The sequence below is a fragment of the Salarias fasciatus genome, chromosome 10 (assembly GCF_902148845.1).
Source record: "Salarias fasciatus chromosome 10, fSalaFa1.1, whole genome shotgun sequence".
Taxonomy (NCBI): Eukaryota; Metazoa; Chordata; class Actinopteri; order Blenniiformes; family Blenniidae; genus Salarias; species Salarias fasciatus.
This window is the reverse complement of record NC_043754.1, coordinates 26,573,196-26,589,106: the sequence shown is the minus strand read 5'-3', so window position 1 is coordinate 26,589,106 and position 15,911 is coordinate 26,573,196. Positions and strand designations below refer to the sequence as shown.

The 15,911-nt window shown below is 51.7% G+C and overlaps 1 protein-coding gene across 2 annotated transcripts in view; it reads right to left on the bottom strand.

The window, feature by feature from the left end:
- The window catches only part of tmem132e (transmembrane protein 132E), a 381,572-nt gene that overhangs the window by 50,921 nt on the left and 314,740 nt on the right, over positions 1 to 15,911 (bottom strand). For both annotated transcript variants that reach the window (XM_030100150.1, XM_030100149.1), the window contains exon 3: positions 2,996 to 3,136. In XM_030100150.1, coding sequence (XP_029956010.1) covers positions 2,996 to 3,136 — 141 coding nt within the window. The remainder of the gene's footprint in view (positions 1 to 2,995; positions 3,137 to 15,911) is intronic.

The window sequence follows — 15,911 nt, the reverse complement described above, 5'->3', positions numbered from 1 at the left end:
TCTGGACATCACTCAGTGAAAACAAACACCCCCGTCCGTCCGCGACACACTCACACTGCCATCAATATGGAGCGAGCACAGGTAGCGGCGGCGGCGGCGGCGGAGCTACAGGCCACTCTCCTCTAATCGGGGAGGATTTGTGAGACTATGAACGAAAGCAGAAGGAAGAAAGGAGGCGAAATGACATTTCTGCTCAGCGGAGGATTCAAACAGCGCCGCTCGCACCTCAGATTCTGACACCATCTCTCAGATGTGAATCAAAAGAGCGGGTTTCGTAAAAAAGAAACGCCACGTGCCTGACGTGCGGCGCACGCCTCGCCGGCGGAATCATTGATCCTCCGCTTTCAGCCGGCTGTCTCGTCACGCTGCTTCCATTTGCAGAGCAGACGGGAAGCTTCACTGCTCCCCTCTGATCCTTATGCACCCGAAACCGCTCCAGTGTTGATCCATGGCCCCGCCCACCCCACGGCCCCGCCCACACCACGGCCCCGCCCAGGACCAGGACCAGGAACATTTTCAAAAAGTTCCACCTGGGAAGCATTTTCCAATAAAACACCAGGCTTTTCGTTTCATGATAATAACAATAGAAACAACAACAATCAGAATAAATGAAAGGTGCAGTGTGTTCGGCCCAGAATGGAAACTGCCAGCTGTAGCATGTAGCATGTAGCATGTAGCATGTAGCATGTAGCATGTGGAGTCACAGGACTCATCCAAACACTGAATTATGCATGAGGCAGCTAATTAACGCCACTCCGGTCCTCTGGTTTCACAGGGAGGCGATCACAATTGGAGAGGAAAAATAAAAAGATCTGCTGCACTTTTGCACTCGGCGCTCTCCATTATCCTTCCTCCTAATGAACCAAATTACTTTCATGTAGATTTTCAAGATGACAAGCGTCTTTTTCACCAGCTCAGGCTGGAATGGACGACGAGAAGAGAGGAAGAAGGGACGGGCCGAAGAAAGAGGCGGCGGTGAAAACTTAAAGGAGTTCTTTCCTCCCAAAAGGAGGGCAGTGAGAGTCCGGAGCATCGCGTCCTTCAGCGTTACCGCGAATGGCGGCTCGGAGCTGCAGCCCGGGGCTCCGGGGAGACCGGCTCGCTCGGACCGGGTCACGTGTCAGAGCATCAATACCCAGAGTTCACAGCAGCAGAGCGCCGCCGGGCGGAGGCCGGACGGCCCACCCTGAAGGCGGTGCAGGTGAGAGAGGCTCTCAGCTTCCCGCTCTCTGCAGCCTGCAGACGTTTCTCAGGTGTAAATGAAGCGTTTCTGCATTTGCAGCACGGCGGAGTGTGCCGAACAAAAGCTTCGGTTTGTTTAAGAAACTCCTCAAACGGAGCCACTTGCTGCTTTTTTCTCCCACAAAAGCTCCTTTTTAAGACAGAAACACAAACCTCCAAAGTAAAATACACTTTGGGTTGAATGAAAGATTTTCACCTGCATGCGGGAACAATTGATGTAAACAGCCTCAGAGAACATCTGTGGCGCTGAGAAGGAACATTTTCTTCTCCTCCAAATGGGCAAACAAAGCTTTACAGCCCGGTCCTCGTCCGTCCTGCTGGAAATCAGCTGTTCAGGACCGTCTGCACCACAACCCCCGCTGACGACGGCTCCCAGGTGGACCCGCTCCAGACCCGGCCTGGCTCCGTCTCCATGGAGACGACAGAACCCTCCGTCAGGGGAACTCTGCTTCTGGTCCTGCTCTCCGTGGAACCAGCTCCGGTTCAGACAGAGGAGCAGAGCAACAGAGGCTCATGACTTCCTGTTTTATCGTCCATCAACAGCACCCACTGTTTTCGGTTGATGTGCCGTTTCCACGGAAACGAACATCACTTTAGGAACATCATTGTAAACGTGAAGCTTTTTTTTAAAGGAAAGCACTAAAACGCCGAGTGTTCCGAGCTGCGACTGTCCTCCTCGTGTTCCACACCGGTCGATCCGGAGCCGACAGGCGGCCGCAGCCAGCGCGTTTCCTCCGCCGTCGTTCATCAGTAACGCGTGCATGGGCTCGCGCGGCGTTCCGGGCGGCAGACGGGCGCGGCCACGAAGAGCCCGGCGCCGCGGCCCGACGGGGGAACGCCGCCACCTCGCCGCCTCCGTCTCAGGTAATGCTGGGTAAACAAGAGCTGAGGTTCCAACAGAACCGCGGCTCAGGCGAGCGTGTGTGTGTGTGTGTGTGTGTGTGTGTGTGTGTGTGTGTGTGTGTGTGTGTGTGTGTGTGACGGTTCCGCGTCATACGGAGACACTATTAGGATGATCATTGTGTCTTCATTTCCATCTTCCTGCAGCACCAGCAGAGTGATGAGTGCGACAGGCCTGACTGACTGAAGTCTGATCTGCGGCGTCTCTGATATAAACACAGTTTTGCTTTTTGATCATTTGCAGTAAAAAGAAAGAGGGAGAAGGAATATTTTCAATCAAACTCTTTAACTCAGAGCTGTCAAACTCATTTCATTCTGGATCTTCAAACAGGACGGAGCTCACCCTGAGTGAGTCGGACCGCTGGAATCGAACCATAATAACCTTTAAATTTAAACCTTCGTGTTTTATTTACGGAGTGTGAGTTCCATGTTTTCCTTAAACGGAACAATTACTTCACAAAATGACTCCAATCTCCACATAAAGCTGGTTTTAATGAAACCTGCTGCTGGATAATCCAGTCACGCTCCTCCTGCAGCAGCTGTTGCATTCTGGGTGTTTTTTTCCAAACTCCCGCTGACAGCCTGGCTTTGAGGCTAATGCTAACTAGCTAGCTTACATCTCAGCCGGGTGTCAGTGTGCAGAACTCTGAGGTACAGTGAGGTTCCTCATCACGGTCCTGATCGGGGCGTCTGATTGGCCGGTTTCAGGCCTCTGAAGCACTCCGCTGAACCGGCGTGTCCCAGCGGAGCTTTTTAACCCTTTCCTGTGTGTCCGATGATCCGTGGTCTGGAGGCTGTTTTAATCAACCTCCTGTGGATCTGGCTGAGGGGCCCCCCGGGGCCCCGGACTCACCCCTGCTTCGCCGCCCTGTTCTTGCTGACGTCGATGGTGGTGATGGAGTGCTTGGCCCCGGACTGCACCTCCCACTCCACCTTCCACTGGGCGTTCTTGGACCGGGTCTGGAGCAGGTTCACCCCCTTCTTGGCCTTGACCCTGCGGGGGGGGAGAGGAGAGGGTTCCGTTAGCGGGGATGATTTACGAGCGGGGTCGGAGGTCGGCGCCCCCGTGCGCGGCGGACCGTCTCCGCCCGGCGCGGCGCGGCAGAAGCAATTCCAGAGACGGATCAATAACGGAGACGGAGCGCTGAGCGCTGAGCGGGTCGGCGGGTCCGCCGGAACATTCTAGATAATCAAATCAGACGAGCTTCAGCGCTGGACCGACGGGAGTTCACACAGCGGAACCAACCGATCAGAACCGACCGAGGCTCAAACAACGGAACCACTGGATCAGAACCAGCAGGACTCTACACAGCAGAACCGACAGAATCATCCGGCTCACATGTAGCATCTATGCTATCAGCTGTGTAGGACTGGAGACAGAACCACAGCGTGGACGTTCTTCCTACAGACTGCGAGCGGCGCGGCGAGTGAACCCAAACCCAAACCCAAAACGCATCCAGACTGCCCGGCTTCCAGAACGCAGCTGCTGCGTCTGAGAGGGGAACACACACACTCTGCTCTGGAACACACAGAGAGGGGAACACACACACTCGGCTCTGGATCCGGCGCTGGAGTCGTCTCACCAGCAGAAGACCCGCAGGCCACATCTGGAGTGCAATGCTGTGTACGCCGCTTTAAAGTTTAATGTCCACGTATTTCGCCGTATTATCGTCACACGATCCACATCGAAGAACAAATGTTCAGATGATAAATATTGAAGGAGAGCACAAGACTCCGTGTTCATAAATCACTGTTTCACAGCAGCGACGCTCGTCTGCAAACCCAGAGGAGCCGCAGAGCAGCGCTGAGCCCGAGGAGATCTGGAACACACACACACACACACACACACACACACACACACACACTGTGTGTGAAGCTGTCAGGATGGAAATACTTTCTTCTTCAATGCAAGTTTGTTTTCATTAGTTTCTCTGACTTGTATGATACTTTTAACTTACATATGGTTGTAGGTTGTAGGTTGGATTCCTCGTTAATCTCAACCTTTCTGTGTCATCATTGCTGTTAAATTACAGGTTTTTGCTTTTGTAATTAAGCTGTGTTCACGGTTATAAACATCATTTGAATGATAATTGAAAATAAACAAAAACAATTATTTCACTGAAACAACAGGAAACAACAATAGAACAATGAGATCCAATCTAATCTAATCCAATCCAATCTGATCTAATCTAATCTAATCCAATAAAATCTGATCAAATCAAATTGAATCGAATCGGTCAACAAGGTCATGAAGCTGGTGTCAAATTACAAGCAGTTAAAATTCATTTATGTCAGTTTTAGTAAGAGACTCTGCAGATTTTCTAATCAGATTTGTTGTTTTTCACTGTGTGTGTGTGTGTGTGTGTGTGTGTGTGTGTGTGTGTGTGTGTGTTCTTGTATTTCTATCCTTGTCGGGGCCAAATGTCCCCACAAGGATAGCAAAACGTGAAACGACGTGCCTTGTGGGACCTTTTTCTGGTCCTAAGTAGGAGAAACAGTGTTTTCTTGACCATGTTGTTGTTACTGAAAAAAGTAAAAGTGCAAAAACATTTCTTTAGGGTTAGGCTTTATTGTGGTGTGGGTTAGGGTTAGGGTAAGGGTCAGGGTTAGGGGCTAGACATGAATGGGAGTCAATGGACGGTCCCCACAAGGATAGAAATACAAGACTGTGCGTGTGTGTGTGTGTGTGTGTGTGTGTGTGAAGCTGCACCTCGACAGCATTGCAACCTGCAACCAGGAGCGTTTTGGAATCAACCTCACATAATCTGACATTTTCAATCAGCCGGATAACAAAGCTGCTCGGCTGGCAGCAGCTGTCCTGGGTGACTTTACCCAGAATTCCCCTTGGCGCCCGCTGGCTGAAAAACAAACGGCTCCCAAACAAAAGGAGCGACAGGAGCTACTTCCTGCACCGTCTGTGGATCTGGTGATTCTGGATGCCTGAGGCATCCCTGAACCGCTTCCCAGTGGATCTAGAGCCACTCCTGAACCACTAAACCACCTCCCGGTGGATCTAGAGCCACTCCTGAACCACTAAACCGCCTCCCGGTGGATCTAGAGCCACTCCTGAACCACTAAACCGCCTCCCGATGGATCTAGAGCCACTCCTGAACCACTAAACCACCTCCCGGTGGATCTAGAGCCACTCCTGAACCACTAAACCGCCTCCCGGTGGATCTAGAGCCACTCCTGAACCACTAAACCACCTCCCGGTGGATCTAGAGCCACTCCTGAACCACTAAACCGCCTCCCGGTGGATCTAGAGCCACTCCTGAACCACTAAACCGCCTCCCGGTGGATCTAGAGCCACTCCTGAACCACTAAACCGCCTCCCGGTGGATCTAGAGCCACTCCTGAACCACTAAACCACCTCCCGGTGGATCTAGAGCCACTCCTGAACCACTAAACCACCTCCCGGTGGATCTAGAGCCACTCCTGAACCACTAAACCGCCTCCCGGTGGATCTAGAGCCACTCCTGAACCACTAAACCACCTCCCGGTGGATCTAGAGCCACTCCTGAACCACTAAACCGCCTCCTGATGGACCTGAGCCATTCCTGGAGTCACGCAGAGCCGACAGACTGTATTGATCCGTCGGTCTCGTTTTCATGAGCGGTAAGAGCAGAGATGAATTATTCACGTCTTGGTGGTCTGCGCCGGCCTCCGATACGGCTCCTATCAGGTTAATGCCGTCTCCCAGCTGCTGGGAAAATCCTCTGAATGCTCCAAACAGGGCTGAAATGAGAGTTTGGGTCAGAAGTTGATCACTCCGATGATGAAAGTGCGAGCGCCAACTGCTGCTGTGCTGCAGACGCCACCCGGGGGATGGGAGGCATTTTGCCTTGTTTACAGGAAGACATGCTTGTTTTTGCTCTTCAGCCATGAGATCAGTGTGTCTCCACACAAACAAGCAGCAGCCCGTCCGGGACCAGCCCTCCCCGAAAGCATTACCCAAATCGAATTTCCCCTCCGCCGTCCCTGTGATCCACGTTTGAGGCCCAGGCAGCATCTCTCTCGTCCCTTCATTTGCTTCTCTGACAGATAAAAATCTCTGAAGGTATTTCCATTTCCTACGCTAACCTGCGCCCCGCGCTCTGGCCGCTCAGTTAGTTTGTGACTTTCAGCCGCCGCCGTTTCCGCCGCTCTTCAAGCAGAACCGGCGCCCGGCTCACACTCAGGTCCCTGTTTCTGCGGCGCCGCCGCCATTCTGGATGTTTCTGCTGCTGAACCGGCTCTCCATGAGGCAAAGCCAACTTTTCAGAGGAGGCCCGACTCCGTCTCCGTGGAAACAGGGGTAAGCAACTAACTGAATCAACTAGTGGCACAACGTGTCTGTCGTTGCCATGGAGACAAACATCGTTTTGAAAACGCTGCCGTGTAGACGTGACTGTTTTCTGAAGCCGGTCCTCTGCCGACCACGTGGTAGAAATCCTGCCCTCACGGACGCGTTTCCCACTGGAAGCTTTGTTTCTTGTTATTGCGGCTCTTATTTGGCTCTTTGATCAAATCCTCCTCGTCGGAGAGAACGCGGTAATTATGGGATGCGGCGCGTCACGAGCAGATGAAACGGAAACGCTGAGCGTTTAAGAACGCGCCCCGACGGGTGTTTGAACAGCAGCGCCCTCCGACGCTCGCTAAACGAGGTGACCCACTTGCTGGTGGATCAGTGGAAACACGCCGAACCCTCTCCAGTCTGCGTTCTGCCGAGGATCAGATGAGCAACACTGGCGTCGGTATTGATTACCCACGCTCCCCAGCAGCTCATAAAAGCCACTCCATATTCATCAGGGCGAACAGAAGCGGCGTTTTTAATCAGGCTGGCCTCGGCTTCTTTTTGGGGATGAAGCGGCGCCCGGGGGAGCGCCACATGAATCGGGCTCCCGGCGGCTCGGCGTTAATGCTGATTAATGAAAGAGCATCTGAAATGGACGCGGCGTGCGGCGGCGGGCTGCAGTGACGCACGGCCAGACTCTGGGACGGCGAGAAGAAAGGGGAGAGGCGGCAGACGGAGCCTTCACTTACTCATTCCACACAGACGCCTCCTGCCATGGCAACACCTCCCAGACCGGAGCGGCCGGCGGACTGCTAAGCAGGGCCGCCGCCGTCAACACATTCCAGGCCACATTTCTCCGCTCGCTGTTTGGTCTCCTTGGAGTTACCCAATCTGCTCGACAGGCTCTCAAATAACCAGGCACGCCGTGAGGCGCCGAGGTCCTCCGAGCCGCAAACACAGCCAGTCCACAAAGACTTCAGAACCCAGTGGACAGGAAGCTGTGGAACGTCTCTCCACAGTGCTGCAGTTTTTCCAGTGCACACAAGAAACATGCAAACTCCACACAGAAAAACACAACATGTCCTCCGTCCAAACAGCTGCCCTGAAAGCCAGTAAAGCTCAACAGCTGACTGAAGGATGGAAGGGTCTGAAGAAAAGCTGCACTCGCCCAGGGAGAACATGCAAACTCATGACAACAAACCCTGACCTGCACTTCAACTCCGACGTGAGAGAAGGTTCCTTCACATGTCCGACCGGCTCTGAGCACAGGACTCAACCTTCCTCTCAAGGACATCAAACCTGGAGCTAAACTGTGTTTTAGAGTCCGTCTCCATGACAACGATGCTCAGAGTCACTGAAAACACAACTTTTCCCAGTCCATATTCTCCTGGTCCTGGTCCTGGTCCTGGTCCTGGTCCTGGTCCTGGTCTCCAGTAGCCAGTACTTCTGCCCATGCTCAGTGTCTGGACAGTCAGACCAGCGCTCCTGCCAGCTGACCCGTGGTTCTTCAGGGACTGGCCTCCTCTCATTCACAGTGCCTGAACTGAACCCAGTTCTGCTGCGCTTCGATCCGCCTCGGGCTTCATTTGGAGCTTCTGTTGTCTGGAAATCTGACTTTCACACAGATTTGAGTTTGTTGGCTTCAAGACGTCCAGATTAGAACATTTTTCACCTAATTTTATCTTCTAGTCAACACTCAGCAAGGACCAGACGGAGGGCTGGGAAGGAACCACGTCACCACGGCAACCAAGGTACTCAGTAAATCTTTACAACACTCCTCCTCCTCTTCCTCCTCCTCTTCTTCCTCCTCCTCCTCTTCCTCACTGTTCTCCACAGTTTGGTTTATTCACCGCCTCTTCCTCTTCCTCTTCCTCTTCCTCGTCCTCGTGACCCATTTATGACGCCGGTCCCAGATCAGAAATCATGTCAAGCGCCGCCACACGTCGTAATTTCATCTCACTGTTAATAAATAAAATATGCAACCGGTTCCGAATCAGATCACAGCTGCGGCTCTTTAATCCGTCTGTAACGGCCTCTTAACGCCTGTTCACTGAAGATGTTTGAGGAGGACGGGCCTGCGGGCAGAGCAGCCACAAACTTTACCCCACATTTCCAATCCCACTGTGAGGAGTCATCTTCAGCTCGCCGCCGCGTCAGATCACGAGTCGACCGTCCCGCCGTGGACGGACCCGCAGGAGGACAAGAGACTGGAGGAGAGCAGGGCACAGACTCACCAGACCCAAGGACATCTGCAGCTGGAGAGGATTCAGTGCTGGGCAGCATCAAGTAGCATCAAGTAGCATCATGTAGCATCATGTAGCATCAAGTAGCATCAAGTAGCATCATGTAGCATCATGTAGCATCAAGTAGCATCATGTAGCATCATGTAGCATCATGTAGCATCATGTAGCATCATGTAGCATCATGTAGCATCGTTTAGCGTCTGCCACCGTCTTAAACACAGGTTTAAGTTTTGAGGTCAATCTGTCAGATCGTGGCTTCAAGTCATTTTTATTTCAGAAAAGTTTTGCGTTTCCACGGCAACCTATCAGAAACAATGTTCGTTTCCACGGAAACGGCAGAAACACTGAAAACGGTGTGGTTTTCACGCTGTTGCTGCTGTGAACAGACAGACAGAAGCGGACCAGAGATCTGATGCGTCTGTTTTATCGACCTCTGTTAAAATCTGGATGTGCCTGAACCGGAGTGTGCATGATATTTAAGTCGGGCTGTCAGAGTTAATCACATTAATTACAAAGACCAAATACACATTAATGTTTTGATTGTGGTTAATTGCAGGATTAGGGTTAAAGCTTTGTGATTTTTATTTGCTATTTATATTTCACTTCAATCTGACTGATTTCTCTGAATTGTGTCCTCTGTGTTTGATCTCTGATGGATTCGTCAGATTTCTGTTGGGTTTCTAGGATTTTGTCTTTATTCCGTTCCATTTTCTGCAAAGTGTTCATGTTTATTTCAGTTTAATGATCCATTAGTCCCATTAAACTATGGGTCCAACTCAAAGCTTTGCTCTGCAGCTTTAAGCAACTTTTCCTTCTTGTCTGCTTTCCTTCTGCCTGGACTTTACCAAACTGTGAGGAGCTGCAGGTGAACAGTGGATACAGAGAAAAGCTCCTGGAATCATTCTGGCTGGACTAGAAAGAGAAGCTGAAATGTTTTTTTTCCCAGCCTGCTCTGCAGCTAATTAATACAGCACTTCACCTGGAGTGGAGACACATCTGAGCATTCAGGTATTTGCCAGCTCTCGTTCTGTTCGGCAGCCAAAACACAATTGCATTATGAGTGTACTCCGAGCCCTCGGGCTAGCTGGCACGCCGCGAGACGGCGGCGCCTGCCAACCAACACACACCTGTACACTCCGCTTTTATTACCCCCGCTTATGGAGGATGACTGGAAACTTCCACAGAGCATCAGTCCCCCACTAACGACTGCTGCGATGAATTCCTGCCTTTGAACAACTCAACTGAGCGCTTCCAGGTTTTCTGCTGTTAATCCGACAGGTGGCTTCGTCGCCCTGTCTCCACTTTTCCTCATTTATCCTTCAAGCTACCAAACAGCCGACACAGAATGAAGAACGACTTCCTGTGAACGATCAAAGTTTGTTCAAGACTTCTACGATTTGATCATATTTACTAAGCAGACGATGTCTTCTTCTCTTTTACAAACACTGGAAATTGTGTTTTTCTTGTGGCACAAAGCACCACAATCAGCATCGTGGTGAAATCAGCTGAACGGTGACTGAACACCAACGATAATACCCATGATGCCTGGTGTCCATCTGCAGTATGGTAGCCCTCGTCTGTCAGTCTTTCAGTATATTAACATTAAACAGAAATAATTACAAAAATTAAAAGTCTCCACAGACCCATGTGGTGGAGGACGAGATGCAGCCGGCGGAAAGAGGGTCAGATGTTCCAGCAGTGTTGTAGTCAAGATCACCAAAACCGAGACCGAGCGAGGACCAAGACCAGAGCATCCCCAGACCAAGACCAGAACAGACCAAGACCAAAACCGAGACCAGAACATCCTCAGACCAGGACCATAACATCTCCAGACCAAGACCAAGACCAGAACACCTCTAAACCAAGACTTTAAAGAGCCGTATTATGGTAAATCAGGTACCAAACTGTTTTGTCTCATGCTACATTTTCCTCTGAGAACATGTATTTCCTCTCTTCCTCTTTCTACCCATCAGACACTGCGATGCTGTGGACTTCCTTCCTCCCATTGATCAGAACTGTGAGGTTCTGAAGGCCAGTGAAAGATTGAAACATAACACACAGAACCGGTACAACGATTTGAGCCATGAGTCCGCCGCCGGCGGCTCGGAGGTCTCGTGGACGCCGACGTGCAGCTGGACTCAACCTGCCACCGTCCTCCAGTGAGACCCAGGACATGTGGACCCAGGAAATATCACGGAGCGGATTAGGAATGGGTGGTGCAGCTGCCGGCCGCCCCACGCTGGGCTGATTTATTCCCTGAATGTAAAAAAGGATGAACGCAGCACTGCGATAAATAAAAGTACGGCAGCGGCGGCGCCACCAGCAGAGCACACCTCATTATGAACACCAGCACATTTTCTTACACTAGCTTTCTGCAGGTTTTTCTTTGGTCGTGCTTTGTTGCGGCTCACTGTGCTCTTTAATTAATACAAAGAGAAAAGTCACATTGAGTCGGAAAAGACGAGTAAAACAGATAATTACAGAAACATCTAACGCCGCGGTGGAACGTTCCAACCATCAATACCGCAGTTAGAGAGCGGCTCCCTCCTCTTCTGCTTCCCTTTCTGTGAGGGTTCTGGCAACTTTCTCTCCACGGCGAGCTGAACTCTGAGACAAACGCTTTCCTGAACAGGAACGACACGGTGAGCGGCATCACATGCAAACAGCAGCGTCCAATAAGGCTCCGTGTGTGTTTTAAAGCTGTTTTAAACCATCTCCTGGAAACGCTGTTTGCTTTCAGTCGACACAATGATGAGACAAAACCAGGCAGGCGAGGTGTGTCGGTGGAGGAGACGAATCAGCATGTCGGAGTGGAGTTCAGCAAAAAACAATAAAAAAAACCCCAAAAGTTGGAGATTGAACACAGATTCAAGAAAGTTTGTAAAACTGAAGATGGTTCAACTCCGAAGACACATTTTAAAAAAGTGAAAACTTCAGTAGTGTTTGTGAAAACACAACTTTTCGGAAACTCTATGACTGCGTCTCCATGGAAACGGAGGAAAATGCAGCTTTAGATGATCCTGTTGACTTTCTTAAGTGTGAAGCTGTGAACACACGGGGATCCGTGGTCTGCTGCAGGTCCAGGTCTTTCTGGGAACCGCGCTGGGCGAGTGGCGGGAACGCCATGACGGCCTCCTCCACGGCGAAGCGTCTGAGCGACAGTGCAGCTGCACGCCGCGGCGAGGCGATCAATGCTCGCTTTGTCCAATCGATGGGCTGATTGTTCAGCTCTTTTCTGAAACATCGAGCGCCACCGGGGAGGCCTGCGAAGCCACATGTGTGAGCAGTCCGCTCTGAATCAGTGGTATTGATCATTAAAATGATAAAAGCCCAGCAGGGAGCGTGAAATCAGGTACAGGGCGATAAAACGCTTCCGGCTCTCTGCTGCTGAACGTCCCGGCGAGCCGACGCCTCGAGGCCTGGAGAGCACGGAGAAGCAGAAAGCCAGGCGTGGCGAGGAGCTGCCAGGCGTGGCGAGGAGCTGCCAGGCGTGGCGAGGAGCTGCCAGGCGTGGCGAGGAGCTGCCAGGCAGAGCGTGGACGCTCATCAGCGACGCTGGAGGACCAACCTTTTCCCCGGCAAAGAGGTTCATTCACAAATATTTTTTGTCCTCGTCTTTGTCAACAGAGGTAACAATGGTTGCCGTGACAGCGGTGCTGAAAATGTCTTCCTCGGTGGAACTTTTTGAAAATGTTCCGACTCCATGGAAACGGGAGAAAACATGACTTCTTCTGCTCCTCCAACTCACAAAGGTCTCTCAGTGACTTCTAGAAAACCGACTGAGCTTCATCAGAATCACTGGTTTGGAAAACAGAGGGAGGAATGTGGGAGTTATTTCTCTGATGAAAGGTTCAAATCCTGCGATTCTTCCGGGAGTTTGGTGTTCTTGAGGTGCTGCTAGTGAAACACTCGTTCTGACTGTACTTCAGACCGAAGAAGAGGAAGACTGAAGGGGAGGAAATCCTCCCATCAAAGCCTTAAGGCTCGTGGATTTAGGGCTTCCAGGAAGACGTGGTTTTGTTTTGAAGTCACATTTCTTGATCGTCCCGTTGTCGTGGAGACGTCACCAGCCAGCGATTGTACCAGGATTCCTTCACAGACTGATCGACGCCTTCCCTCATTTCCCCGCCGGCCGCTGACAGATTGGACTCCTGCACTTGGCGTTCGGCAGGCGAGCAGGACGCTGCAAACAAACATCTGAGGGCGGCCGCCGTGACAACGGGCCGCCGCCGCTGGTGAGCGCCGTCCTGACGGACGCAGCCGGGCCGCGCCGTCCTCCCGTCAGCGACGCACATGACGGCACGACCGTAAATAAACAAGTGAAATGTCAGCAGTGGAAGGTCTCGGAGGCATTAGCAGCACTCCGGTTTGCATGGCAGCCTCTCCAAAGCAGCTCCCCCCCGTCCTCCTTGTCCCCCCTGTCCCCCCTGTCCCCTCTGTCCCCCCCCGTCCCCAACTGTCCCCCCCTTCCCCCCCCCCGTCTGGAGAGAGAGGCTCCATTAGCTCCACTTTGCAGACGGCTTTACCACTCACACTGCTGCAGACACAACAGACTCCGCTGCGTGGAGGCATGCATAATTCAGCCTGAGTGCAGACCTGGGTCTGTGGTGAATTCAGGCCTTCAGTGTGTCCTGTGACATGAGGTTCCGTTCTCAGCTCAGCGCTTCGAGCCACGTTTCAGGAGAAACGGGTTTCGGACGTCCGCTGCAGCTGTCCTTCAGCCAGACGGTCAAAACCAGTACGTTTGATTAACAGCATCGACTCCTGGCCCAGCGTGCCAGCTCCCTTACTGTGTCTGTCGTTTCCATGGAAACTGACATCATTTTCAAAACGCTGCCATGTAAAAGCAAAACTTTTCTGAAAAGAACTTTAAAAATTATGCATTTTTGCTTAAAATGTTTAAATCCGTTAGAATCTTAGAAAGTATGTTCAGATAAAGATGAGGAGTCAACAGGAGCAGTATTTAACCGAAGCCCTTCGGCCAGCACAGGTTAAAGCCAGTAGGACTGGCAGTGACGGACGGCTGTGGCACAGTGGGCGGAGCAGGTCGTCTTCAGATCACAAGGTTGATGGTTTGATCCCCCATCATGCCCTGACGATGTATTGAAGTGTCCTCAGGCAAGTCACTGAACCCCAAACTGCCCCCGGCGGAGATTAAACACCTTGCATTGCAGCTGTCACCATTAGTGTGTGTGTGTGTGTGTGTGTGTGTGTGTGTGTGTGTGTGTGTGTGTGTGTGTGTGTGTGTGTGTCTGTGTGTGTGTGAGACGAGCAGTAAAGTGCTTGGAGAAGTTTGCAGTGGAAGGAATATAAATGCTTCTATGCTCCATAACTGAAGTCTACTTTCCACAGTTCTTTATTTAAAATCTATAAACCGGAGCTGAGAAATTTCCCCGCTGTTGTTTGGACACAGTAGATCTGATGGAGTCTTTCTGATCAGCCCTTCCTGCATGTTTACCGGGGGCTGGGTAAGGTCGGCTTGCGGTCTTCCATCGTGCACAGGTTGAATCGGGCAAACTGTTGAGACGCCGACGGCAGGAAGAAGCAGCCGGAGGCGGAGGAGCCCGTCCGGGCATCGCTCTGCGGAACACTTTCTGGACATTAAACTGATAGAACATCTGTCAAAACCCCTGGAGACGCCGTTTCTACAATGAAATCTGTCCAGGCTGTGAGGAAGGAGACAGCGCGACTCAGAGGATTCAGCAAACACTCACAGTCACGCAAAGCAGCAAACAGATGGCATGAGTTCTGGCAGTACTCCAAGTACTCCAGACCGGTCTCAAGACCGCCATCGAGGACTACTGCACCTGGGTGTCCTGGGACGCTCTGGCTTTGATCTTGACTCTTTCACAGTCCCCTGAAGTCTTGGTCCTGTTCCCTTGACGTCTCCAGACCCACCCGGGTTGCTCCGCCTGCCGTCGTTCCCTGAACTGCGTTCCCGTCAGGGTCAGTGTGTGATTTTGCGGAGACACTCCCTCTCAGACTCTGGCTAACCTTACTGCGACGTCTCCGTCTGCTGTCCATCTGCTTGGTCTGTCCAGTCAGCTGTTTTCTGCTGCTTTTGGCACTCCATCAGAGATTCCTGACCTTCTGTTTGGACCTGGTCTCTGTTTGAGTCTTTTGTCTTCACATCCCGACAGCTCGAAATTTGATCAGATAAGAATAATAAAAAAAAATACTAATGAAATTTGTGAATGTAAAATTGTTTTTGGATTTGGTTTCATGTGGAGCTGCTGTGAAACTTCAGTCAAACCCAAAGTGAAAGCAGTCTCCTGCACTGCAGCAAAGCAAGAGCTCAGACTTTGAAAGCTGTCTGATCAGCCAATTAGAGGGTACAGAAAGCCTGACAAAGTCTGTGAGGCTTTGTTTCCAGGAACACATTTGGGAGTCTGTGTGAGGAGGTTCCTCGCTCCACAGCCATCCATACGAAGTGATGCATTTCTCCGTTTGCACGGTATTCTGAGCTGCAGCGGAATGAAAACACTGAGCGAGGCTCTGCGTAGAAGCTCCAAGTACTGCGCCAAAACCAAAGCTGATCAATCAACAATGTAAAAATGAAGATGTCGCGGTAATTGCCACGAGGTTTTGACATTTTGACAAGTCTGACAGCTGATGTGAAACGCAGCGCAGACATCCTGCTGTAACGAGCGCTGAGCACCAGCGACAAACCCAACCCCAACAACTCATGCTTATCACTTAAAGATGTGTTTTTTAATGGTCTGGCTGCACAACTGGATCTGGATGGCGAGTGCCCGATGGCTCCTGAGACGCTCTGCTGACTCCACATCAACACGGCCCCAGCAAGAGGAAGAGGAAGAGGAAGAGGAAGAGCTCCCACAGTGCACTCATCACCACGGCCTCCAGACCAGAAGGGTGTCAGAGACCATATGAGGGCCGCACAGCGCTGTCAAGACCACAGCGCCCAGCGTCACCGAGTTCAGAGGGCCGAGGGACGCCCCACGCTGCCAAAACACCCGGCGCTCGTTACCAGGGTCGGACCAACCAGCGAACAGAGGGACGGAGAGGACTCAGCCAGGACTGGGTCAGGACTGGGTCAGGACTGGGTCTGGTCTGGGCTGGGTCTAGACTCGGTCTGGACTTGGTCAGGACTCGGTCTGGACTCGGTCAGGACTCGGTCAGGACTCGGTCAGGACTCGGTCAGGACTCAGTCAGGACTCAGCCTTCCACCAGTGAACGGAGAGGACTCAACCAACCAGGTACTCTTCAGAGGAAACCCCGACTGACTCATTTCT